A 25,935-nucleotide genomic window follows, 5' to 3' on the forward strand; every position below is an offset into this window, starting at 1 on the left:
CCTGAAGTTAAGACAATAAATAAGGAGAGTTTTGATACCAAATGTTTTGAATGTGAACATTAAACATCACCATGTTGTTCCAAAGTTGCCACCAGATGGCAGCATTGTTCCAGAGATACCTTTGCAGAGAAAGATGAGTATATGCTAACATTGTCCACTTTATTTTTGGTTAATTGAGGATTGATCTTGTAGCCACACTAGCTGCCAGATGTCAAGAATAGATATTTATTCATAAATAGATTACACCAGTCTTCAGTCAGTGATTGGAAATAAGCAGTCTTATTTGGAGGTAATAAATGCAGAACACATGCTTACAGAGACATCTCCTTGTGCAGGGCCATGGTACAGGAAGGAGGCTCACATCTGAGCCTTACTCCTGTTTACATGATTCAGTAAAAGTCAGTATGGTTACTACCCTTCTTTATCACTGTGCAGATTCAAGTGATTTGAACAAATTATTATGATTAAAAGAAAACTGAACTGTGTTGCAAAAAGAAAAGATTCAGGTAGTTAAGTCTGCTACTTATGCTTTCAAAAAAGAAAAAAAAAATCTGGTGTCACGAGTTATTTTCACCTACACATGTTTTCAAAAGAAAACTATCCTCTGCTCAATTTCTATAAATTCATTCAAGAACAGTCCAGTGTTAGGCAACAACCAACTGGACGGGGAAATAAAACAAGCAAACAAAAAAAAAGTTTTTTTGATATGATACACTGCAGAAAAATACCATGAACTCTGGGTAATCAGGATGTGGCCACCACTCCTTTAACACATGCACATACAGGCTGGTTCACCTGCTGAAAGGACTCAGAGGTCACTTTGTAGAACCATTAGTTTGCAGTTTATACTTAAATTCATCACCTGTTATATTTATTGCTCAAATTTTGTTCATTCATTATACATAGGAACCACAAATAAGTCTGATAATAAAGTACAAATTATGTGAAGATAGTTAAGCTTTCATAGGACTTTTCTTCCTTACATTATCCTTTTTTTCACCTACATCATCAATCAAAAGCCACCAAGCACCATTTAAGTTAAAGCAAATTTATGAAGCACATCTAAAAACCAGGGCTTCTGAGTTTTAAATTATCAGTATGATACCAAAAATAGTCACCATTTTTAGAGAAACTTTCAGGAGATTATTGAAGTTTTTTTAGTTCAACTTTTTCAAGAATGATTTGTTACAGCAACTTTCAAACCTGCCCTGCTCGTCCTAAACCTCTCAGCCAATCACCTTCCTCACACACTGACACATCCATCTGACTCATAATCCAACATTGTCACTGTTACACAACAAACACACAATCTAATGAGCTACTTGTAGGATTGTTAGAAGGACCAATAGTCACAGACTGACTCGTAAGCTAAAGCTGTTGATTTCTCTGTGCTGTAAAGACACACTGCAGGTAAAGTAACGTTGAATAATAAGGCTGGAGGAGGACAGCTGGCTATCTACAGTGTCCCATCTGTTGATGCAAACTGACACAAACATCAGACAACAGAGGTTTCTTTGGTAGGCGTGATGAAGCAAATCGCAGGACGTAAACACGACTCATCTTAGGCTCTCTCATAAGCGAGGCTGGACGCTATATGGCAGCTGTAATAAAATAACACTTCAAGAACATTAAAAGTCACTGTGAGGGAATGTCCGTGTTGAAATGATTCGTCAGTTTGTACAAAAATGGGGACAAAGTTGACATATATTTAAAGGTTACAGAGAAAAGTCTGAAGACAGCAGGGTAAAACAGAGACATATGACCTTCACTTAGCATGAACTAAAACAAGCTCTCTAATTGTATTCAGTGGGGAAATAATGCTCATTTCTGCATTTCACATAGGGTAAAACAAAGGTCAGATTGCCCTTGATGAAAAGGATCTTGGCTTTTTAATATCGACTGTATTGCACATCAAGGTAAACCTTTTACAGAGTGTGGGAGTCGATGATCTAACCAAACACTTCACTATCACTACAGTGCTAGCTCACACGATCCCATCACCTTTGTAACTACTGTAAAAGTAACTACAGCAAAAAAAACACAGAAGTTGATTGTAGCTAGTAGCATTATTTGGCTCCTATGTTAAAAAAGTCAGTAAACTTACCACCTTCATGACTTACTTCACCGTTACAGTTTGTCTTTAAGGTAAAGTCACTGGACGATGACGCGTTGTCAGAGCTCGAGATGCTGGACAGACGTGGTGTCACGAGCACCTGACTGTAAATGGTCTGAACACAAAGTAACCCACACTTATTACAAAAATAATAAATCTAACGCAGCCCTGGGTCAAATAGCTACTGCGGCCAATTGTGATGTTTTGATAACTCAGGAAAATCTGGGAAGTTTTCAAAGTGCTTTTCACCTGTGTCACTTTTTGTGGAAACACCAAAACATTTCATCAAACAAACGTTTTGTGCGAAACATGATTTGACTCAGGGCTGTTCTACATTCAGTAAGTGCTGCTTGGTTTCTCCATCCTCACACTTCCTCTGACCCCCAGATGCCAGCATCACCATTTAACAGCAGTCTCCAATCTCGCCTCCTCCATCACTCCACCGTAACATTTTATCCAAATGAAAATGTTTGTTGGCTTTGATGTATGAAAATTGGATGAGCTACAATGGCTTCCGTCTCGTTTGCTCTTCAAACTTTACTCAGACTCTCAGGTCACACAACACACAACCCACTACATCAGGCTCTTTCTTATAACATATAAATTAATACAAAAATAAAGGCAACTATTATCTGTGTTTGAAGAAGTGAAGTCTGTCCCCTTCCAGTGGTTGAATGAACCCGGTGATTGTGATTTTGTGTAAAAATAAAATACTCTGAAATGACCTGAATTCGAAAGGAAAATGTGAATCTCTTCCTCGCAGTGATGGTCAAATGTATACACAAAGGTTTTTTTTCAAGGGACAGTCCGTGGCTTGTGACGGGAACCCCATCCTGGGAGAAGCTGATTCTATATTGCGACTTGGGCTGCCATCTTTTTCTGTTTCTCCTCCCACCCTCTATCTCCTGACCCATCCGTCTCTTTGTGTCCCTCCTCCATCAGTGGAGGCCTGTGTCGTGTTTTTCAGTCTGCGCCTCAGCCTCACTTGCTGATAAGGAAACTTCCCATCCATCGTAGCTTACAGGCGAACCAGCGCCGCAGAGGGCAGAAGTATTCAAAGTGGAACTGCTGGAATTCAGGCGTCTTGCGGATGTCTCTCAGGAAGGCAATGTCCAGGTCTGACTCTGTGAGCATGATGAGAAGTAGCAGCAGGGCGAAGAGCAGTCCGATGGTGACCAGGAACAGACGCAAGACGCTCAGGATGAACTTGTTCAGCTCCTCCACGTCGTTAGAAGAAGATTGCTTCCCTCTCCCCATCCTTAGACCCCTCCTACCAGAAAACTCTGTCCCCTGTCCCTCTTTTGATGTCCCTGCCTCTTTCGCCTTCTCCTCGTCCACGCTGCAGGGAGCGCCGTTCAGGTGACGAGCAGAGGGCATCTCCATACCGTGTTCAGCCACAGGTGTGGGCAGCACGCTGTCCGAGGGGCTGTAGGCCTCGTCTGAGATGACGGCTGATGTGCTCGCCTCGCTCCCGTCCACCATCTGGCCCCGAGAAGGCATGAAGGAGTCACCATGAGAGACGGAGCGAACAGGGGTGGAGTGGGCGCTGTCTCGAAGGGACTCCAAACCTGAAAAGAGAAAGCGAGTTACAGCTTGATGAGGAAGATGTTTTACACCTGGGGGTGCTCTTACAAAAAGCGATGCCTGTGAGCTGGTTCAGGCAGGCATCTGGAAATGCACCATCAAATTTACTATTCCTCATTCCACTATCACCTGAAAAAGTGTTCTCCCAACTCAGCACCAACGCTGCACTCTAACTCTCCACCTCACCAAGTGTTTGTTACCACTTTCTATTAAATACTGTAAGTAAATTAGCCCCTTTTGATCAAGTCTGACAATATCAAACAGCTGAATTTTCATGAATCATGTTTAACTTTAAATGAATATGAGATTAAAAAATCATTTGCAACACTGACAAAAAAAATCAACATGTACAATTTGATAAATCTTCAACAAAATTATTATCAGAGGATTTTCAGGTTGTTTTTTGTACTTACAAGAAAAATTAACCGCAATGTACATATCCCTTTATTTAGGATCAAGATGCTATGAGGAGGATCTGTTTTGATGGCACACCCTCGCCACCTTCTGGCCCGGAGTCTTCGCACACTGTCGTAAATTATTTTTATTGAGGCGTGAGTTTGTTTTGGAATTGAATGGAGATCAGATTGAAGTTGATTGCAGTTATGTAGCGCTAGGGTTTGAAATGTGACATCAAGCAAACATTACAGCAGCCGGCTATATGTTAGAGACATCAGAAGCCCAGAGCTCCGACTTATCTGTAGGCTAGCATGACAACAAGTAAACACAGTTGGTTTGTAGGTAGTTCAGTAGTCATTTGTACTTGGCGCAGCTGGCAACCTGGTGCTTTAAGACATGTCTGTGATGTGTAATGTTAGTAAATCCTGGTTATGTCCTGCCAGTCATCTACCAAGCAGAGCTAACGTAACCTCACTCTTCATTTTATTGATAGACTCTCGAGTTTGAACAGACCACTGCAGAATAACTGCTGACTGTGGGTTGGATTCGACATTATCGCAAACTGTTTAGCCCCTTTGTTATAGAGTGATACAGCTAAAGGCTAGGGCTGCTGAGCTATTGGTTATTGATGCCGTTTAGCTTTCTTCTGCTCCTCTGTCCTTTCTCTGTCTGACAGTTTGGCTCCTGTGTCCACCATCACTACAAAATTAATCACAGAAATGGTTTTTAGCAGAGAAAAACACAGATCTCTGTGTTTTGTCTCTTCTCTCTACTAAACTTTGTCAGCTAGCGTGGTGTTGTCATGGAGACCTAGATGTGCAGTAGATCAATCAGGTCCTGGTCAACCCGATCTGGAAGCTAAGTAGTGCACATGTAACCAGCAATATTGGTGCTGATAATCTCATTTCAAAGTGTGGATTATGATTAGGCATATATCTAGAAGGGAGTATTTTTCAAGATCACTTTCAACCTCCTCACAGCCCCTTTAAGAGATTTGACTTTTATTTCTTAACACACACACACACACACACACACACACACACACACACACACACACACACACACACACACACACACACACGAAACCTTAACTTATTCATTCTCAGAGTCAGTTTTTTGCTGCTCCCTGTTGGTAACTCACAAGAACACTTCAAAATCTCAGGGTCTTACTCTGTGCATTTATCTCGTTAGCTTTCAAAACACGGCAATGTCAGTAAAGCAAGCAACATTTTTGTGATACAGATCCATCAAGCAAAATTTGCTTTTTGTCCATGGGATATTTCATTAAATTGAATCAATCAAGTCTGTGTATTTGGCTATCTCAAATACAATTTATACCTAGACTTGTCAGGTCAATGTGGCTTGCAGTAAGTTTAAAGGGATATATTGCCTATAAATATCAACAATATAGTTGGTAAAAGTTGAGGTTTTAATAGTGAAGTGAGTAAAAGGAATTATATACAAATGCACAGGAGTGCAGATTATTTTCTGTATGCTTGATTCAATTGAAAGATGTGGTTTAAGGGTTAATACTGCTTATCCTCTTGATCCTGAGCCGAGCCCTTTCTGTAACTGAAGCTTTCATTCCTCAGTTCAAAGCAGTGCTCAAATCCATTTTTCAAATTCATGCTGTTTTTTTTCTCTCAGGGAAAGTCTTCTGTCTTTGTGTCATCTTCATCTCAACTAGTATCAATAACAGTCGTCTGTTTAGCCCCTTTGTTATAGAGCTCAATGTAGACATGAGGCATTACAGCAATGTCCTCCAAGAACGGTTACCTGATCCTTTGACCATCTGAGACTGTCAAAACATTTACACTCTGATATCATTGCAGGAGAATTCAACAGGCTATAATTTTAAGACTCTGTTATATTTTGATTTAAATTCTTCTATTCAGATTAAACATATGAGAAAAGGAATTTCTGACCATCCTGAAGGTTTTCTGAGTTGCTTTATTTAAATCAACACCAACCTTGATGGCCATAAAGCCTGAACAGAGCCTCAAGAGGCAGCAGCCCAAAGTCCCAGACAATAAAACCAGTTAGTTTTTTTTACCTGCACTGTGAGGGGGTGGGCTGCATCCATGAAGTTGTGGTGTAACACCTAGCCTAGAAGGGGTCCTGGAGCTCTGTGCAGACCCAGAACCAGAGCCTGAAGCAGAAGAACCTCCAGAAAGGGCCGGGAAAAGCGGCAGGACCCCAAGAGCCCTGCCCAAGAGCCGGGGTCCCAGAGACAGCACACGCACGTTCACATCCCGGTAACAGTGGTTGATCATTCGCAAGTGAACATTCACCTTGGTCTTGATCCGGATCAGACACTTCACCATGGTTCAACTGGAGAAAAATCACCCGTCTAACCTAACTGTGAACCAGGGCCTTCTTGCTGCACTCCTTTTAACAATCCTTTGTCTTCAAACAATCCTTCCTCTATCTCTGCTGAATTTGTCTCTGACTGTGACTGCCCTGCTAAGCAGCTAGCATGGTGGACCTACACACACCAGCAGACAGAATAAGAAAGACAGAAAGACACAGAGTGAAAGACAAGGCCCTGGAATGTAGTCCACTTGTTCGCCTCGTCCCACCCCGCTGTCAGCGGTGGCACACATGCCGTGGCCCCTGACAGCAGGAGCTATTTTCAGTCTGAGATACTATTACAGTGGAAATACCAGCGCAGACTGAGCCGCAGGACAAAACACAAGGGGTTTGTTTCTGGTTTGCAACAGTGGGGTGCAATGTCAGAGCTTGCTCTCTGTGTCAAACACTAGACGAGGTCTGGTTTGACACACCACCTTTTTTATACCAGGAGCAAAGTGTGTGTTAAGTTTATTAAATGTGATCCACACTGGTCAACTGAGAGCACTATTACTCACAGTGGCAGCACTGGTAAAAGGTTAATGGCCTGTTGGAGGATAGAGAGGGCAGTAAGTGCCCTTTATAAACAGACAGGATGACTTTCTCATGTCAAAATAATGTCTGAGGCCACGGGATGATGAGCTGTCCTGAGGTTTGTGTTTGGTGTCTGTTACACAAAGTGTTCATCCAAGAGAGAAAAATACAGACATCACATAAAACAAAGAGGAAAGACTGATGTGGGAGGGCAGGCTGTTCACATTAGCAACCATTTTAATCTGCTTCAACAAAGATGTGGAGCAGACTGTGTTAATTAATGCTAATTGTGCTGATTATAGGGTTTGAATGTTAAGATTCCTGGGTATTAAGAAGGTGGTAGAAACTCCTTCTAGTCTTTCCTGCTCCTGTTTTTTAATGAGCTGTAATGTGTCTCGTCTTATTAACGGTGCATTTTGATTGATCTCTTCCCACAGGTAATCTTTGTTTCTTATAAACTTGTCCTTTTCAATAGATGTCTGGGCCACTTTTGTTTCATTGTTTTTTTAACACCTGATTTATTTCTTTAAGCTGCTGGTTTTTATTAAACATTTAAAGTTGAATACTTTGACATCTTAATGCATACAGAGGTAGACTCAGGGTTTGAAAAACAAAACCAGTGCATGAGTGGCCAGAAACCTGCTTTCTCTTTAATTGTAAGCAGAGGAGACTTGTTTTAAGATAAGGAAAAATCTGTACAACTTCTGTTTTGATTCATAACCCCAGCTTTAATGATGGTTTATGGTATCAATTTGTAGCTTATTAAGGTCTTCTTTGATACCATATGAGGTTCATTTTTGGAAGTTATGGACCCATTTGAAGAAAACATTCAGAGTATGGTTTAGAGAGAGGTAAAGTTAGGATTGGTAAATTTGCAAACAGAGTCCTGAAAAATTCCTTTTTTCAATGATTATATAAAAAAACACTCTAACTTATTAATCCATATCCCAGGGAAGTAAGAGTGAGGGATAAACTTTGCTACTAAAGTTAGCACAAGACAGTGCTGGTAATTTTTTGGCATTTAAAAAAATAAATAAATAAAAAGTAATGAAACAATTCAAAGTCATGTACACATGGTTGGAATATCAATACTGCACAAATGTCAAACAAGTACAACAAGTAACAAAGTAAATAGTGGCTATTATGTAAGGAAATAATCTTTTTAATCAGTCTACTGTTGTGTTAACATTTTGGAAATATTGAGTCTTGTTTTTAACTTCATGGGCTGTTTTTGATAAAGGTATCAGCCCATTTGACAGGTCTGGTTGAAATCCGTTAGAAAAACCAAAACACTGAGAGATCTGCTTCACACTAACAGAGATGGTCTTTCAGCTACTTGTCTTGCAAAGGTACTAGGAATGCACCGATCACAATTTTCTGGGCGACCACAGATCACCATCTCTAAAAAGCCTGATCTGCTGATACCAATTTTTACTTTTTAGAACTGACAGCATATACCTTCAATGTTCCAATCTTATTTTATTGAAAATCATTGAGCAATACTTGTGAAACAATAAAATCTTTATTTTTAAACTTAAACAATCAATAAAGTGTCCTGAGTTTTAGGTCTCCGAGCAAAAAGCTATAATGGCTGTCAGACCTTCCTGGAGATATATAAGATCAGCTTCATATGTAAGGATGGGCCAATCACAGATCACCCAGAATTAAGGAAATCTGCACTGATCGGTGCATGTCTTAAGGATACTATCCCAGAGTTAGATGGATTGATCCCCTGACCTCCAGCAAAGCCACATTTCATCAGACAGTATCATCTGGAGTGTGTCTCCTACCCTCCATGATGGAGATGTGCACGGCTCTCCGTCTGGTCCTGGGCACACTGGTCAAACGAGGGCCATGGGTGATGGATGGACAGCTCCTACTTGGCACCATACCAGCCCTGGAAAAATACACCCCCCCCACAAACACATGAATATAGCACAGACGCAAAATGAGATCGAGAAGGACTTAATAGAAATTCTGACCTGTGTATTTCAGGGGGGTCTCTCTTGATTTTGGCACTTTGTTCCATTACCTCTTTTGCAACTTTTCCACTAATAAAACAGAAAAAGATGTTTGCATTTGCTGCATAAACCTGGAGACACTGACATATGAGTAGCATGAGCTTTATGTTTCCAGCAAACACACAGCAGCTGTTACCTGTATCTAAATCGACTACCCTTAAAGAAGAGATTACTACTGGACACTGTGCGAACTTGACTAGACTTTTCCAACCTTTGAGTGAAAAGAAAGAGAAACATAAAAATGACAATCAGGAAAAATGAAGTGGCATGATGTTGACTTTTCAAGTGTTCCACTTTGTGACTTACTTGTAAAATGCCTGGTTCTCCACTCCACACTTCCACAGATGCTTACAGGCCTCAGGTGTTGGTGCAAAGTATGTTAGGATAATCTTTCTATCCTGTAACAAGTAAGGTTCAGTACCTTAAAAAAACTTCCATAAAACATTTCTTAACCAGGCTCTTGTTGATAATATTCAGCGCCTTTTAAAAGAAATTATCTGCAGTCAGATTTACCGAGCTCTTGGCTACAGACCTTAGCTTTACTCCTCTCTCTTGTCTGCTAAACCCCATGGCTAACGCATATTTTTATCTGATCATTCACATTTACTTCACTGTTAAGGGAAGATTACACTGGTTTCACAGTGGCTGAGTTTCCATGCATAAAACAAGGCTAACCTCATTTAACTTCCTGAGCTTCACAGGCTACAGAGCGAACATTTTAATAATGCATCCACATACCTCCTTCTGATTTGCATATATATGGAATGTCTTTGCTTCAAACTTGAGTTTGGTCACCTCATCCCTGAGTTTTAGGTACGGACAAAACAGAGGACAAAGAAAGAAGACAGAAATAGTGAGGGACAGGGAGATAGGGAGAGAGGGCACAATAAGAGAACAACAGAAAAAAAAAAGAGATGGAGGGAGGAGAGGAGACAGACATGGATTGGGTTGGTTAAATATTCATTGCAGCTTGCGGCAAATTAATGACTGCAACAGAGTTTCATTTCTGTGCTGGAGAGTGTAGACACAATGATTCCAGTCTGAGAAACACATAAGCTGCAAAACGTTTTCAATGAGAACACAACTCTAAACAAACAAGCCAGAGTCTGTGAGCGTGCAGCGCTGCAGCTGGTTGACTCAGCTGTCTGGAAAAGGTCACGAACATCCTCTCATGTGGTTTCACTTTGTTTCTGTTCACTCACACACAAACCTCACTCACATATTAATATTTATTCCCTCAAGTTAAATTTGTTACAACTGCATCTTTCATGTTCATTCAAATCTGATTTTTAATCGTATAAAAATGCAAAGTGTGTTGTTGTTTTTACAGGTATTTGTATTCAAAAGGATGAACTGAATTATTCAGATGGTCTCAGTGGGATGAAAAAGCTAAATCTAGAAAACATTGAACAAATGTTTGAAAAGCAGTGCTCTAGTGTGGAGTCACAGCAGTGCCTCAGACCTTTTCTGGAAACATTTGAAAGTTTCTTAATTTCTATTCAGCGATGTGCTCTAATGAACTGTGTTGAGAGGAAAAGAGTCAGACAAAGTTCTTATAAAGTTTGAAGTGTAGGAAATAATACTTCAGTAGTTTGTTAAGAATGAAATATTTTACTGCATGCAAGCTCCTAACTAGGGAATAATGCATATTCATGAAGTTTTTCTATCCACTGCAAGTTTAAAGTATGTTTTTCAATCAAATAGTTTATTTAGGTTATTTGAAACATAAACAACTAAAAAGTCTTTCTCACTTATGTAAAGACAGACAGTTTTGTTGATTCTGTTAATAACTTTCTTTGAGGTTTGACCAGTTCATCTGTACTCACCATTTAAGGAAATGGACCCTCCTGTTTCCCTGCAGCACAGTGAATCCAAACGGAGTGAAAGCCAGAAACGCTGGGTTCCCAGACACATCCTTATGGGCAAACACAGCCATGGACTTTGTTAGTGAACAATCTAAATTTCATGTCTTTTCTTTTACTTTAACTTCAGAATTCAACACACATTTACTCAAAAACAGGGATCTCAGACTCGTGCCATGGAGGGCCAAGAGGCTGCAGGTTTTCTTTCCAACCAAAAACTCCACCAGCTGATTTCACTGATTACCTCACCCTTAAGCAGAGAGCAGGGACTAATCAGTGAAATCAGCTGGTGGAGTTTTTGGTTGGAAAGAAAACCTGCAGCTTCTTGGCCCTCCATGGCACGAGTTTGAGATCCCTGCTCAAAAACAAAAAAATAAATAATCACAGAGCAGTTTTGTTTTGTTTTGACCACCTTGCATGGATGAGGATCCACTCCGTACGTCTCCAGCATCTGAGCCTTCTGGAGGAAGTTGAGCTCTGACATTTCCGGAGTCTGACCTCTGGAGGGAAAAAACAAGATGTAAGTTTTCCTGGCTTCTGTCTTGACCATCTGTCAACTCCAAACACTTTTTAGTGTGAAATCACTATTTTGGGCATAAACTCTTGATATCACAGGCATGGAGCATATGGCTTGTTGATTAGGACGTCCAAAGGAGGAATTGCAGAATGGACTGAACAAATCCAGCCCATCTGTTAGTTTCTGTAAACAGGATATTAAGTGACCAGCAGAGAGTTTTTTACTCAGAGCTAGAACTGAGCAACTTTTCTTCATTTGATACGCAAATATTCTCAGAATGAAGCAAAAACAGACTTGTTTACAGTGACCTGGATGATTCGTTCTTGAGCTTGTGAGTCGACTGAAAGAAGCTACGGTTGCTCTAATGTTTCATAAATCTCTATTGACTGTACAGTCTAATGGCTCTGACACTCGGGCTTTAAAGACAGACCTGTGATTACCTTCCATTATCTCTTTATCACACTCTTATCTTATCTAACTCCATAGTTTCTGCTTTACAAGATGCAGGAAATGCTCAAAGCTGCTGTCAGCATATGGTGGAAATGGGCGATAGGGGGCACTGTAGGATCAAATCTATAGCCAGTGTGTGTGTGTGTTTGTTTGTGTGTGTGTATATATAATGACCTCAGATCTATAGACCTGATCAAAATCTTAAGACCAGTTGAAAAATTGCTAGAATATACATTTTGCACTTTTGGAACTTAATGAGGTTTCAAGTAGAGCTGCAATATGTAAAAGCAAGAAGGGGGTGTGACAAAAAACATTTGGAACTCGCAATTAAAATAAAAAAACTGAAATAGGTTATCACCTGATGAAAAGTTTAAGACCAAAATCCAAAGCCAAAATCTCCTCAAAATTTTCATTTCCATTCAGGCATTCACACGGTCATGCCCTCCTGATGGCTAAAGCTAAGAAGCTGTCTCTTCTTGATTGTGGTCGGGTCGTCAAGCTGCATAAGCCTCTTGCAGCGTGCCATTGCCGCTGAGGTTGGACAAAGTAAGAGTCATTTTAAATTCTTTGAAAGATCATGAGCATTATGGAACAAAAATGTCAAGTGGTAGACCCCAAAAAATTACACCTGCACTGAGCCGGAGGATCCAATTGACTGTCTGTCAAGACACAGGGCGGTCCTCCACCCAAATTCAGGCCCTTACTGGAGCCGACTGCAGCGCAATAACCATTAGATGGCATCTGTGGGAAAAGGGTCTCAAAAACAAAAAACTAACTCAAAGATCTCGTCTCCTCCAACGCCACAAAACTGCCCGTTTAGACTTTTCCACGGATCATCAAACATGGGACATTGAAAGGTGGAAAAACATTTTATTCTCTGATGAAAAAATTTATCCTTGACAGTCAAGATGGCTTCCAACATTACAGGTATGACGAGGAGTTCCCACCTGAGATGTTTTCTACCCGGCACAGTGGAGGGGGGTCCATCATGATCTGGGGCTTTTTCATTCAGTGAACACTGGAGCTTCAGGTGGTGCAGGGTGGTCAAACAAGCTGGTTACGTGCAGATGTTGCAGCAGGCGTCCTTCATGACTGAGGGCCCTGGTCTGTGTGGGAACAGCTGTTTTTTTTAACTGGACAACGCTGCAGGTCGCAATGCTGGCTTGATGAAGGACTTCTTCAGGGAGAATAACCTCACTCTTTAGACCATCCTGTGTGTTCCCCTGATTTAAATCCAGTAGAGAACATTTGGGGATGGATGGCAAGGGAAGTTTATAAAAATGGCCATCAGTTCCAGACAGCTGATGCCCTTCATGAAGCTATCTTCACCACTTGGAGCAATGTTCCCAAAAGCTTCCAGGAAACACACTCAAGCATGCCCAAACAAATTTTTGAAGTGATTAACAAGAATGGTGGAGCTACTCGTTACTGAGTCCTGCTGAGAAAAACTTTAGTTCTGGTTTGGAGAGTTTTTGTAATTTTTTGAGCAATGGTCTCAAACTTTTGATCAGCCTATTTCAGTTTACTTGTTGTTTTCAATGAATTACTTTTTCAAAGGGCTTTTTGTCACACTCCCCCTTCTTGCTTTTGCATATTGTAGCTCTACTTAAAACCTCATTAAGATCCAAATGTGCAAAAGGTAAATTCTAGCAATTTTTCAACTGGTCTTAAGATTTTGATCAGGTCTGTATGAGCACAGGTAAAACTTAATATCATGATAAATGGGTTTGCACCTCTGCACCCTGAAGTTAGCATGAACTCGTTCTCCTTATCTCTGTCAGTATACTGGCTGTTGTACCCTGACCTAACAAGTACATGGGGAATCATTAGCAGCAGGAGAGCTAGGGTAACAAACCAAACCTTACTTCTTATCAGCTCAAAGACAAAATACTGATACTGCACTATAGGGAGTATAAAATAACCACAATCCTAGAGGTATACCTTCCAAAAGTGGTCTGCTGACACCACTTATCTTAAGAATTTACTACCAGGAAGAAAAGCTTGTGCTGATTATACAGCAAACTCTTCCAACAAGTCTTCTGAAGCGTAAAAACCTGGCCCAGGCACGGGGAAAAAAGCCCTTATACTGTGAGGAGAACAGAGTGAGGACTTTTTACTGTTAGGTGATCAGACTCTAACCCCAACACAGTTTAAGTAGATGTCGCTCTAACACGAGTCTTGTTCTGCTCAAGGTTTCTGCCTATTAAGAAGTTTTTCCTTTCCATTCTATGTTGTTGATTTTTGTTATATATTTTTTTTTTGTTAAGTGTCTTAAGATATTTTCTGTGTTTTGTATAAATGAGGATTGATTGATTGATTCTTGAAGCTTAATTTTCACTGAGCTGAAGCAGAACACAAACTTGCAAAATGTCCACAATAGAAAAAAGAAAGAAAATAAAAATTACAAAACAAATTAAGTAAACAGAGCCAAGACTCTTGGAGTTTAGAAATGAACCCAAATTCACCAGAGCAGTAATGACTGCCAAAGAACTTTGCCTGAGGCAGAGCTTTGTAAATCTGATGCACTGTGGGGAGCACCCTGCTGGCCAAATACTGGAGACTGCTGCGTTCAGTTGTCAGGGATGTTTTACAACACTGCAAAAACAAAAAACTGAACAAGTTGTTTTTGTGTTTTTTGATTAAAAATGTCTTTTTGAGTTTAAGTAATTAAAACATTTTTCTTATTTCAACAAATTCAACTCTTACTTACAAATGGAGGGACCATGGGGGCAGACGGTGCAGCCTTCACAAAGGCCCACACTGCTCAGGGCTCCCTATGAAGCCAGACTAACACTGGAAGTATTGGATTAAGACGACTACAACTGCCATCAACAGCTACTTTAATCACCAAGATCTAATCTCTTAAACACCAGGACCACCAGAGTCCTAGCACCCTGTTCAAGACTGCACAACAGACCGTCATGTTCCACTTTTCAATCTCAGAAGCACATCAAGGATGCATTTTCTTCAATAAAAATACAAGAAACTTTAATAATACACAAACTATCACGGAGCACAGACATTTGTCTGCTCTCTGTTCAAAATGTTTTTCAAAGTTGATTTTTGTTTTTAAACTTTCATTTATTTTTTTTATTTGCAAACAGTATTTGTTTTCACTGCTGCTTCTTGTCTCCAGTTGGGAAGGAAAATACTCCACAATAATAAAAACAACTAGGTGGTTTTAGAACATTCATTAAACAGGGTGAAAGCAGCATAATCACAGAGTAAATAGGAGAAAAAAGAAAGAAATGGAAAAAGGAAGGATCAGCACCTTGGAGAGCGCAAGGAACAAATATACACAAGAGCATTCAACCCTCGCAGTTTTTACTTCTCCTTAAAAAAACATTTACGTTACATTATATCAGTCTGACAAAGCTGAACACAGAGACTGTTCATCCCCAGCTTCATGATGGTCACTGATCTCTCAAAGAGGAGCTTCACGATCAGAGTGAGCTCACTCTGTGATATACATTACCACATAAAGACGCCTGTGTGGTCACTGGTGCTAAAATGTAAACAAAAAAACAACAGCAGTTTGTTTCCTTTTTGAAGTGATTCCTTTTCCTTTTTGGCCCATAGTTGACACTGTGCCTTGTTTGTTTGTTCATCACTTTGTAAACCTAATAAGTGACTGAGGTAACACCTAACTTTAGAGGTCCACAATTATCATCACACTTAGGAAATAATTAGACAAAGTGTTTTCTAATTTCTTTGAAATTAGCACATTACTTCTTTCAAATAATGTCTAAATTTATTGTCGCCAGTCACACTTGGTAGGTTACTGTTTGTTTTTTCCAGTTTCTTTGAAATTTACTCCAAATTGCAAGGTAAGAAGGTGACGATTAGCAAATAATTTATTTGAAATTAAATCACAACCCACCACAAAATGTTTTTAGAAGTATCCCAACGTTTCTGCTATTTCCAGAGACGCAGGTGACAAATAGCTGCTTAGTTCATGAAAACAGAAGTTAGGTTCATTGTTTCCTCTGATAATTACCTTTGAAATGTTCAGTGAATAATTCAATTTCCCAATAAGCAATTGATAGTTAGCTATTTTTTTTTTTAATTTCACCAAATTCTTTAGTACCCAGTTTGCTGATATGCATAATTGAGATCACATGCAAAATGATAAACCTTTATGATTAAGGCCTATAATGTTTTACATGATACAACTGAAGGCTTCAGATGTGATATTCACCAAGAGCTGGATTGAAGTAGGCCAAAAGTTATGTGCTGATTTTCACCAAATTCCCATGAATTTTTTTGGGTAATTTTGAAGAAATAAAAAAAAACTTTGTCTGATTATTACCTAAGTGCAATGAAATTTGCGGACCTCTTGAGTAAAGTGTTACCATGACTGTGAAGATGTAAAACTAGTTTTAGTCAGCAGCACATTCTCTGCACTCAGGGTCCACGTCTGCCCCACAAGACACTTTAAAAGTACATTTTTGTGACTAACTTTCATGTGACTCATGTTAAATTTGAGAAGGTTTATGTCATTCAGAATGAGAAAAAAAAAATACTTAGTTTTGAGTTTTTCCAGTGAATCACAGCCTTTGACTGAACTTGAATGTGAAAAATTCAGCCTTGAAAGTTCATGGAGGCTGTCTAACAGAAGCAGTAAAAGAAAAAACTCACACCTGATGTGAAGTGACTCAGCATGATTTAAAACTCAGCACATGAAAACGGTTTGAAAAGTCACATCCATATCTCATTGTGCATGTTATCAGATTATTTCTCGCAGGTATGTTTCTGAATGATCTGGTGGTAATCTAGTATGCTTTAAAACTCTTTTTTTTTCTTTAAAATAAGTCCAACCAACCATATTTTATTGTGTTTCTCTGAGATGAAGTGCTGGTGTCGGTTGCTATATGTAGGTTTAAACCCATCATTCATACTGTTCCCAATGTGTACTCCATGAGTTTAAGATGCTACTCAAGCGTTCAGGGTGGAGGACTATCAATCAGGCGTTTCTGCTCTGTAGCTGCTGTGGAGCAGGCACAGAGGGACGTGAACAGGTGTCACCTTACATCAGCTCAGTCTTGTGGATCTCAGCAATCCGCCGCTCCAGCTTCTCTGAGTGTTTAGGGAAGAACTGGAACTTGGAGCTGTAGCCCTCAGGGTGTTTCCCAGGGTCATAGTCACCAATTTCAGCTGGACAAAAAAAGACAGGGAGAAACAAGAGAGAGGTTAACGAAATTTGAACATGACTCTTAGATTAACCTGCATGCTTACAAAAATTCACTCCCTTTCTAACACCTTTGAGGAATCTTTGTCAGTGAACCACAAACTTCTAAAGTGAATAATGACTGATTATTTTACAACCACATTAAAGATGTTTTGTTGTTTGAACTTTCACATGTTGCTGTTGTGATCTAAGCAGGGTGGTTTCTTCAGCTTATGAGTCCCAAGACAGTGACTCAGCACTGACCCACCTAAAAAAGACCCCGTATTTGCAGAATATCAAAAGTTTAAGTAGCTAAGAAGTCAAGGTTTCAACCCCAGAAGTTTAGCCTACATAGAAATGTCACATTAATGCTAGACATGCACCGATCGATCAGGTGCTGATTTTCTTAAATTTGGGGGATCGGTGATCAGGGATCGGTGATAGGTGCTTTTTGCTCTGAGACCTAAAACTCAGGACACTTTATTGGTTGTTTAAGTTAAAACATAAATATTTTATTGTTTTGCGGGTATTGTTAAATTATTTTTAATACAATAAGATTGGAACATTGGAGGTATATGCTGTCAGTTATAAATAATGAAAAATAAAAATCGGTATTGGCAGGTCAGGCTTTTTAAAGATCGATGAACGGCCAGAAAATTGTGATCAGTGCACTCTTGGTTAATACACTATAAGGGTTCACTTTTATAAAAGAGGAGCTCTAACAGGAGTGTCTGAACTTCACATAAATAAACACAACTTAGAAAACTTATAATCCAGCTAAAGAGGATTTATTTGAGCATAGTTTGATTCTAGGAGCAACACTTCTACAGGTAATGAGAGCCAAACACATGGTCACGCTGAGGCAGTAAAATCTAAAAAATTAAGCTTGTCTGATGCACCAAAAAAGCAAAAAGATTAAAATATTTTCAGTCACTCTGACAGTTAGTACCTCTGCGTTCATACACATCTGCAAGGTGAGTTAGTTTTCTGTGCACGGCTGTAGCAGTTTTCACTCCTGACATCAGATTACGGCTGGTGGTGGAGGAGACACGTGGGTAGTTCAGGTGCTTGTCTGCTCTCCGGGGAGCGCAAGACTGCTCAGACAGCCATTACTGCTGTTACTAAAAAATATGTCAGGTAATCCAAAATGTATCTGTGTGTAGCACACAGTACAGATTTACATTTCATGGCCTGCTGTCAGTGTTAGAGTGTGCTTATTAAGTGGGTGTTAACTTTACGGTTTGTATGTGCAGTGCAGGTTATTGTTTGACAACTCTGACATGCTGCCGACACCGTAGAGAGCTTATTAGACAAGCTGCTCCTGTAAAGAGCTTGTCTTGTTTTTTGTCACAAATAGCATTTCACACTACATGTCAACATTCACTCACACATTTTGTAAACACTTATAAAAGCAGCAGCTTGCAGCACACTGATGTTAAGATGCTCTACCAATCTTCCAAATAATGGACAACCTGCTGTAGGTTTAAGTTAGAAACATATCAGCCACAGGGAGGGAAAATGGCTTCACAGAAGAGAAATTTCAAAAGAGTTGGAAACTGAAAACCAAATAATAGGAGACTGACGTCCATCAAAAGACCTAAATGCTCATTTACCCACTAAGTTAATACCCCATTTCCCCAGTCAGTAAACTGCCTTCTTCCTATTGTGGTTATCAAAGAATAAATGGACTGCGCTCATAGAGTGTGTTGGACTTGTGCCCATTGGAGGCCCTTTTCATCATTTACCCCTTCTCACACGCAGTCTAATGGTAATGCAGCTCAGTGTCATGTACTATACTGTTAAAAAATGAGGCGTCAGTTATCCACTATTTAGTTTTCATTAAACTGTTTATAATAGATCAAAAAAATGTTGCCCTGCTCAGAGAGGTTTGCAAAGACTGTTAGTGAAACATTGACAGACCCTTTAGAAAACAGGATTGTTTGAGTAAATACTGTCAGAACAACTGGTCAGTACATGTGTGACAGGAAAACAGTTTCTTAATTCATCTCGCCTCTCTGCATGTTGATCAGCATGACATGAAACGTACCAAAAACGTCATTAAATCCATTCTGTTGTAAAGGTTAATTACATGAGCCTCAAAAACTCTTTATATTTTAACAATAGACATTTTAAGAACAAGACAAAGCATTTTTCAATGCTGACTCCATCAAGAAAAAGAAAAGCCTCCTGAAAACACACTGCTTTCACACACTCACTCACACAGTCACATTTATGTCTGACACACAGGTGTTTAGTGTTTGCCAACATGCTAAAGTCATACAGAATTCACACAGCGTTTACAGAGGCTTAACTTAATGTGAATACTGTAAAAGTTGTATGGAGTACACATAGCTCTGTGAAAGGGATTACAAGAAGTCTTTAACAGATGTAGTCTGGAGTTTAGAGACACAAACACTGGGGGAATTCACTTGAAATCTAAATGATGTATTCAAGAGCCAAAAAACACACTGCCAGGCCAAAAAAAGTTGCCACTAAAAAAAAGGTATGGCATTTTTTCAACAAGCTTCTGCAATGTCACAAGATTTATTCCCACCCAGTGTTGCATTAATTTTTCACTACCGCTGCACAAAGCCTTCTCCAGTACATCCCAAAAATTCTCAGTGGGGTTAAGGTCTGGACTCTGTGGTGGCCAATCCATGTGTCAAAAATGATGTCTCATGCTCCCTGAACCACTCTTTTACAATCTGAGCCTGATGAATCCTGGCATTGTTATCTTGGAATATGGCCGTGCCATCAGGGAAGAAAACATCCATTGATGGAATAACCTGGTCATTCAGTATCTTCAGGTAGTCAGCTGACCTCATTCTTTGAGCTCAGACTGTTGCTGAACCTAGACCTGAGCAACTGCAGCAACCCCAGATCATAGCACTGCCCCCACAGACTGAGACAGTAGGCACTAGGCATGATGGGTGATCACTTCATCTGCCTCTCTTCTTACCCTAATGTGCCATCACTCTGGAGCAGGGTAAATCTGGACTCATCAGACCACATGACCTTCTTCCATTGCTCCAGAGAACAATCTTTATAACCTGAAATTCCAGACGGACAGTCTCATATATCCACCGTGGAAATGTTTCACTCGTCCATCTGGGTAGCAGCTCTTGGGATTTGCCTTCAGAGACAGGACCTTCAAAAAAGTCCGCAGCTGGTGATTGGATGACCGTTCTGATTGACACACTCACCACAGACCAATCCACATCAAGCCACGGTTTGATGTAGCTTATGTGCGCTGCTGCTGAGACAATTGAAGAGCAACTACAGGAACACAAGAAACAGCTGTGATAATGGCGTCGGGCGGTTGCTGCCTTTTTTGTTAACTTAAGAATCAAAGTAATGCCGACAAGTACAAAAGTCTGCTGACGTCACGTCTACTCGTCACTTTTCCTGCTCCCGCAGCTCCTACCTCTTTTCCCTGATTGGGTCGGTTAGAATTCAGCCGTGTGAATTTGTTTGTCAATGGAGCCTGGCCAGATGGATCTGCAGGATTCCAGAAACTGAATCAGGCAGGTCCATCTGCTCTGCAAGGTTAACATTTGAAGCCTTTTTTTTTTCCGGTTGTCCTCACTGATTGCTGACTGATATTGGTTAGACTCTACTATCATCAATGCAAGATCTTGGTAAAAAATGAATGCAAAACTGGATGGAGATAAATCTTGTGACATAGCAGAAGCTTATAGAAACAATGTCACAGCAAATGTGTGCCATAATCAAAGCTAAAGGCGGTCCAATGAAATATCAAAGTGAGTGATCTTTTTTTTTGGTGGTGACTTTTTGTTTGGCCAGGCAGTGTATGTGTGAGATAAAGTAATGATAATACCAACTTTGTTGTTATTACTAGGAAAAATCAGCCAATCTGATTAACCCAGACAGCTGTTGAACCAAAGCAACAAGAGAATCAAACATCATGAACTGAGACCAAGAAAACCAGACGTGAAATAATTTGGATGACTTAAAAAAAGAGAGAAACAGAAATAAAAAAGTACTAAAAAAGGTAAACAAATAAAAACTATAATTTAGTGTGATTGTTAAAGGACACGATGAATATCTGATAAAGACTGCACAATCAGCGGTATCCTGACACAGAGACAGTTCAGCTGTTTTATTTATAGAGGAAACTTTGTGTTACGTCATACCTTGTAAGATGTAGGCAGCCAGAAGAGCAGCATCAGATGTCTTACACAGGAGTCGACCGTGGTAGAGATCCCTCTTCACCTGCAGGAAGACGAGATATCTGTGGAGCAGAACACAAAGTAACTGATTTGGGACATTGTTTCACAAGAATAAATGTCCACATTCAAACATAGAAAGGGGTGTAAATGACATGTAACCCTTGTGTTCCCATGTGTTCCCAAGAGATTGAAAAGAAGGCTGAAGAAGTTCCTCTGGTGCTTATGTTTCACTTCCAACACTTGGACATGGGGCTCTGGAGGTTGTACCAGCAAACAGTGGTCAGAGAAACCCTAACTTTCTTTGGGACATAGGCTTCTGACCATGCATTGAAGATCCAAACTACTGGCTCTGCTGTGATAAAATGGCAATGAATGTTAGTGCGCTCAACAATGAGAATGTAAACATACAGATAATACAATGTGGCAGTATATGTGTGAGCTTTACAGATAAAATTCAGCTTTTTTCTTTCTTTTTTATTACGGCTTCCCATTGATATGAAGAACTATGCTTCCTGGGGTCTGGTATCTGGGAATTAAAACCGTAAATTGTAAGAAAACAATGATAAAATTACTTCATTTAACTTTCACAAACCTTTAACAGCTGAGTTCATTTTCTACACGAGCTTGCCTCAAAGCAGAACTGGAGCAAAAGCATAATAATTCTGAGGGTTGACGAGGAGTAAAAATATGGCCGCTGGTTCACACTGAAGTCCACTGGGAGCAACTCAATTTCTGCTCTCATCCACAATATCCAGAGATAACTCATGTGTCAATTTGCCGCCCAGCATTCATTTCAAACGCCTGTGATTCGGCTTCTCTCCAAGCAGCAAAGCAATAAATAGTAAAGCAGAACTAGAGCGTTGCTCTGAAAGTGCGTGAGAGGAGTTTGGGGGATTTTGCCCCTTTTAATTCGACAAGATGCTCCTGTAACCACCAAGTCTGTAGTGTAAAAACTGAACATAAAAACTCTGCATAATGTTGCTACCTTTCATGTTTTTTGCTTATTGAACTTGTATTTGTGTGTCTGTGAATGCTTCAGCAGTGAACAGATGGCAGAGGATGGATGGATGGAGGAGCTCTGTCTCGCCGGCGCTCTGCTCCATCAAGACGAGCTGGATGAAGAATAAGAGATTTCACTGCGTGGCAACCAGTCGAGAGATGTGATTTACAGGGATCTGTGTGCTCAGGAGCACTCTGGCTTTCTCCTCACTGCAGTTTGTTCAGCTGTCAAGGATGCCACACACAGTGCAGTAATGGTGAAGGGCTCCACGATGAGTTAAACCCTCCTGCACATTGACACACTGTTCATTATAATGATGAAACTAAACCTGTGACAAAAAGTGAATACAGTGTTTATGTATGATAATGAAGGAGAAGTGAAAGATAGTCAGACTTTAAACTCCCTCTCATCAAATAAATCATAAAACTATTCAATTTCCCAGTTTAACTGAGAAAGGGAGGGATGGTTACTGACTCTCAGTTCATAAAAAACTATAACTATTTGGTAAAATCTCTGCTAATCTGCAGTGCTCTCCTTCACTTTTCAATTATATAAAAGCCATCTGCAGGGGCATAAAAAAGTAACAGTGAGATCTAAGATTTGATATTACGAGACAGGGGAGCTAATAGAAAGGCGGATGATGGAGACATCCCTGACGGTTCAATAAAAATGCTGCGGTGCTGTGGCCAACTACATCAGCATTTTTAAACTGTGCTCATAACCTCCATCATGACATCACTTTCTCTGCATTACCACCCACATGACTAAGTGTCGGGTCTGACAAACCCGGAAGAAGACCACAGAAAGATTACCTTAGGTGTTTAAAACCTTCCTGAAATTTAAGTTTCATTGACAAATGCAGCACCTGTAGCGCCATGTGTGTTTGCTGCACTAGGGAGAATAAATGATCAATGGTGAAGTTAAAAACAACAGTCAATGAACTTTTGAGATCTAGAGTGTTTGCTTGAAAATAACACAGGAATCTTTTGGCTCTAGGTTGTAAAATCCTTGTTGTTTACTGGTGATCTCAATAACATGATCCCTACTGCACAGACTGTAAACCCTGAAGTTCAAATTACTCCATTGGATTAAGCTATGAAAACAAATCAAATTTGTTAGTAAGTTCAATTTACTCAAATTTTTGAGTTTTCAGTGTTGAAAATTGATGATTTCTGAGTAGATTTAACTTTTGTCACTGTTTAAGTAAGCACAACTTAAAATCATTAGTTTGTGACTGTGTTTTGGAACCATGAGTGAAGAGGGGACGCAGTTGATATGAGGCCCTGTTGTACTTCTATGCGTTCAGCAGTGGGACAGGTTCTCTGTGGTCCACATCATAGGGACTGTTTGTCTGTGCTTCACAGCATGGACCAGCTGTCCATGCTATATGTGGTGTGGACTGTGTGTGTCAAAAATAAATAAATATATATTTTTGCACTTAATTTCAAGATTGGCTAAAATAGCATGATAGTCCAGTCAAACATTTCATTTATAAATATTTCAACCATTAGGCACACACTGCAAAAGTCAGTAGGTACAAGACCCCGTGCCATGGAGCACAGACCACAAGTCATAATACCAACAATACAATATTTCAATGTACAGCAAGGTTTCATATCTACTGCCTTGCCCCCTCACTCACGGTTACTAAAGTTATGACATCAGCACTGATTTTTGTTGTGACAGCGTTTGTTACCATGAGTGAGGAGGGAACACTGTGGATATGAGACCCAGCTGTACTTAAAAATGTTGTTTAATCTCATAATTCAGATCTGCTTCAATTTTTTATTATTACATTTACTTAATTCATAAGGCAAATTTCTTGATATCACATCTTTCAGTTTAGAGTAAGATCAACTTGTGTTTTACAGTGATATGCACCATTTTTTAACATTACTTGATATTTTAATTTGTAACAAAAAGGCATCAGGTTTATTTGATTAAAGACATTCAGTAGAATGATTTTCCATAATAATCGTAACTACTTAAGATGTTGAGTTAAATTAACTTATTTCATTACTTGTTTTTTATTGAGGTAACCGGTTTACAAGCATTGTAAGTAAACTCTACTTATTCAGGTTTACAGTGCAGACTTTAACTTAAAATGACACAACTCGTGCATTTAGCTTGCAGTGTTGTATTGTTAGCCCAGCTATCATTAATGTTAGCCATGCTACAAAATAACTCCTTTTAGCATTTAGAAAAATTTGCTCGTACTGAACACAGTTTGAGCTAATTTGAAGAACAAATACTGCGTCTCTCACTCTTAAAACAGTATGAGTGGTAGAGAAAAAGCATCACGAACGGCAAAAACCTACCCTTCCTTTTCACAGCCCACAAAGCCCTCTGGAAATCTTACCTGGTGATTTCTTCTCTCAGGGCAGCGGGGTCAGGTGGGTAAAACTTGACACGCAAACACATGGTGAACGGAGGCTGGGCTAGTAAAGAAGACACCTTTGTGATTACGCTTGGACTGTGAAGTTTTACAAAAAACAGGTTTTTTACAGGCATACTTACATTTCATTTGTTTGGCAATTGACTTTGTAAACTCCAACCAATGCTGGGAAAGAGACAGAAACACAAGTGAAGACGTGCACTTCAGACTGTGAATCTTCAGCTGCTGAACTGTCAATCTGAGGTCTGATTGCTCAGCAGCTGAGCGTGGTGACTTGTTATCTATGGCTGGAAGGCACAGCAGAATTACTTCCTTCTTCTTTCCTTGTGTTTATTTAGACCAAATCCAACAGTGTCACCATGCAGAGAGGAGATGAGAGAGAGCTGTTTGGAAGATAATCAGGAGAGTGCTTAGCATCACAAGAGGAAACTGGCTCTAATCAGTGAAACAATTACATGCTGACAATGGTGGGGTACTGTGCTCCCAATATAGACACTGTAAAACACAAGGGTGCTGTGTTAGCTTTTAATTATTAACTTTCTTAGCATTCATATTTTCTTAAAATCATTCTGCTAGCCAATAACCAACATAAAAAGCTAAGAGAATCTGCAAATTGAGTAGCATTTTTAAGTATTGGTAAACATATTTGTAATCCAGTCAAAAGATTTAAGTGGCTGTGAGGAGTTTCTGAGGGAGCTTGCAAAAGTCTACCTTCTAGATATATGCCTGATCGTAATCCACACTTTAAAATGAGATTATCAGCACCAATATTACAGGTTACAGATTATTCTAAATTGCTACTTCTTAGCTTCCCAACTAGGTCGAACAGGACTGGATTGATTTACACCACATATAGGTCTCCATGACAACACCACGCCGGCTGATGAAGTTTAAAAGTGAGGATAGAGATCTGTTTTTTTCTACTGAAAAAGATTCCTGTCATTAATTTTGTAGTGATGGTGTGAGATGGAAAAGGACAGAATAGCAGAAGAAAGATAAATGGGAGAGTGATAGCACACAAGCTAAAGGCTAAAACACAGGGGCTAAACTGTTTGTGATAATGTTCATTCCCCCCCACAGTCAGCAGTTACTCTGCAGTGGTCTGTTCAAACTTGAGAGTCTGTCAATAAAATAAAGAGTGAGGTTACGTTAGCTCTGCCTGGTAGATGACTGGCAGGACATAGCTAACTAGGATTCACTAACATTACACATTAAGAACATGTCCTAGAGCACCAGGCTGCCAGCTGCGCTAAATATAAACGGCTACTAAGCTATACACAAACTGACAGTGTTTACTTGTCATGCTAGCCTACAGATACATTGGAGCACTGGGCTGCTGATAGTGCTACATATAGCC

The 25,935-nt window shown here is 39.9% G+C and overlaps 1 protein-coding gene across 1 annotated transcript in view; it reads right to left on the minus strand.

Moving 5' to 3' along the window:
- Positions 1 to 211: 211 nt before the first annotated feature.
- Positions 212 to 25,935, minus strand: part of frmd5b (FERM domain containing 5b) — a 90,409-nt gene continuing 64,685 nt past the window's right edge. Inside the window, exons 3-14 of the mRNA XM_074666062.1 lie at positions 24,701 to 24,743; positions 24,543 to 24,621; positions 21,148 to 21,245; positions 16,857 to 16,980; positions 11,272 to 11,359; positions 10,824 to 10,912; positions 9,736 to 9,799; positions 9,304 to 9,395; positions 9,134 to 9,208; positions 8,959 to 9,027; positions 8,767 to 8,873; positions 212 to 3,681 (exon numbers count right to left, since the gene is read on the minus strand). Coding sequence (XP_074522163.1) covers positions 3,095 to 3,681; positions 8,767 to 8,873; positions 8,959 to 9,027; positions 9,134 to 9,208; positions 9,304 to 9,395; positions 9,736 to 9,799; positions 10,824 to 10,912; positions 11,272 to 11,359; positions 16,857 to 16,980; positions 21,148 to 21,245; positions 24,543 to 24,621; positions 24,701 to 24,743 — 1,515 coding nt within the window. The 3' untranslated portion in view covers positions 212 to 3,094. The remainder of the gene's footprint in view (positions 3,682 to 8,766; positions 8,874 to 8,958; positions 9,028 to 9,133; positions 9,209 to 9,303; positions 9,396 to 9,735; positions 9,800 to 10,823; positions 10,913 to 11,271; positions 11,360 to 16,856; positions 16,981 to 21,147; positions 21,246 to 24,542; positions 24,622 to 24,700; positions 24,744 to 25,935) is intronic.

This window comes from Halichoeres trimaculatus, unplaced genomic scaffold (genome assembly GCF_033239565.1).
Source record: "Halichoeres trimaculatus isolate MK-OKI-2021-1 unplaced genomic scaffold, fHalTri1.1 fHalTri1_scaffold_3, whole genome shotgun sequence".
NCBI classification, from domain to species: Eukaryota; Metazoa; Chordata; class Actinopteri; order Labriformes; family Labridae; genus Halichoeres; species Halichoeres trimaculatus.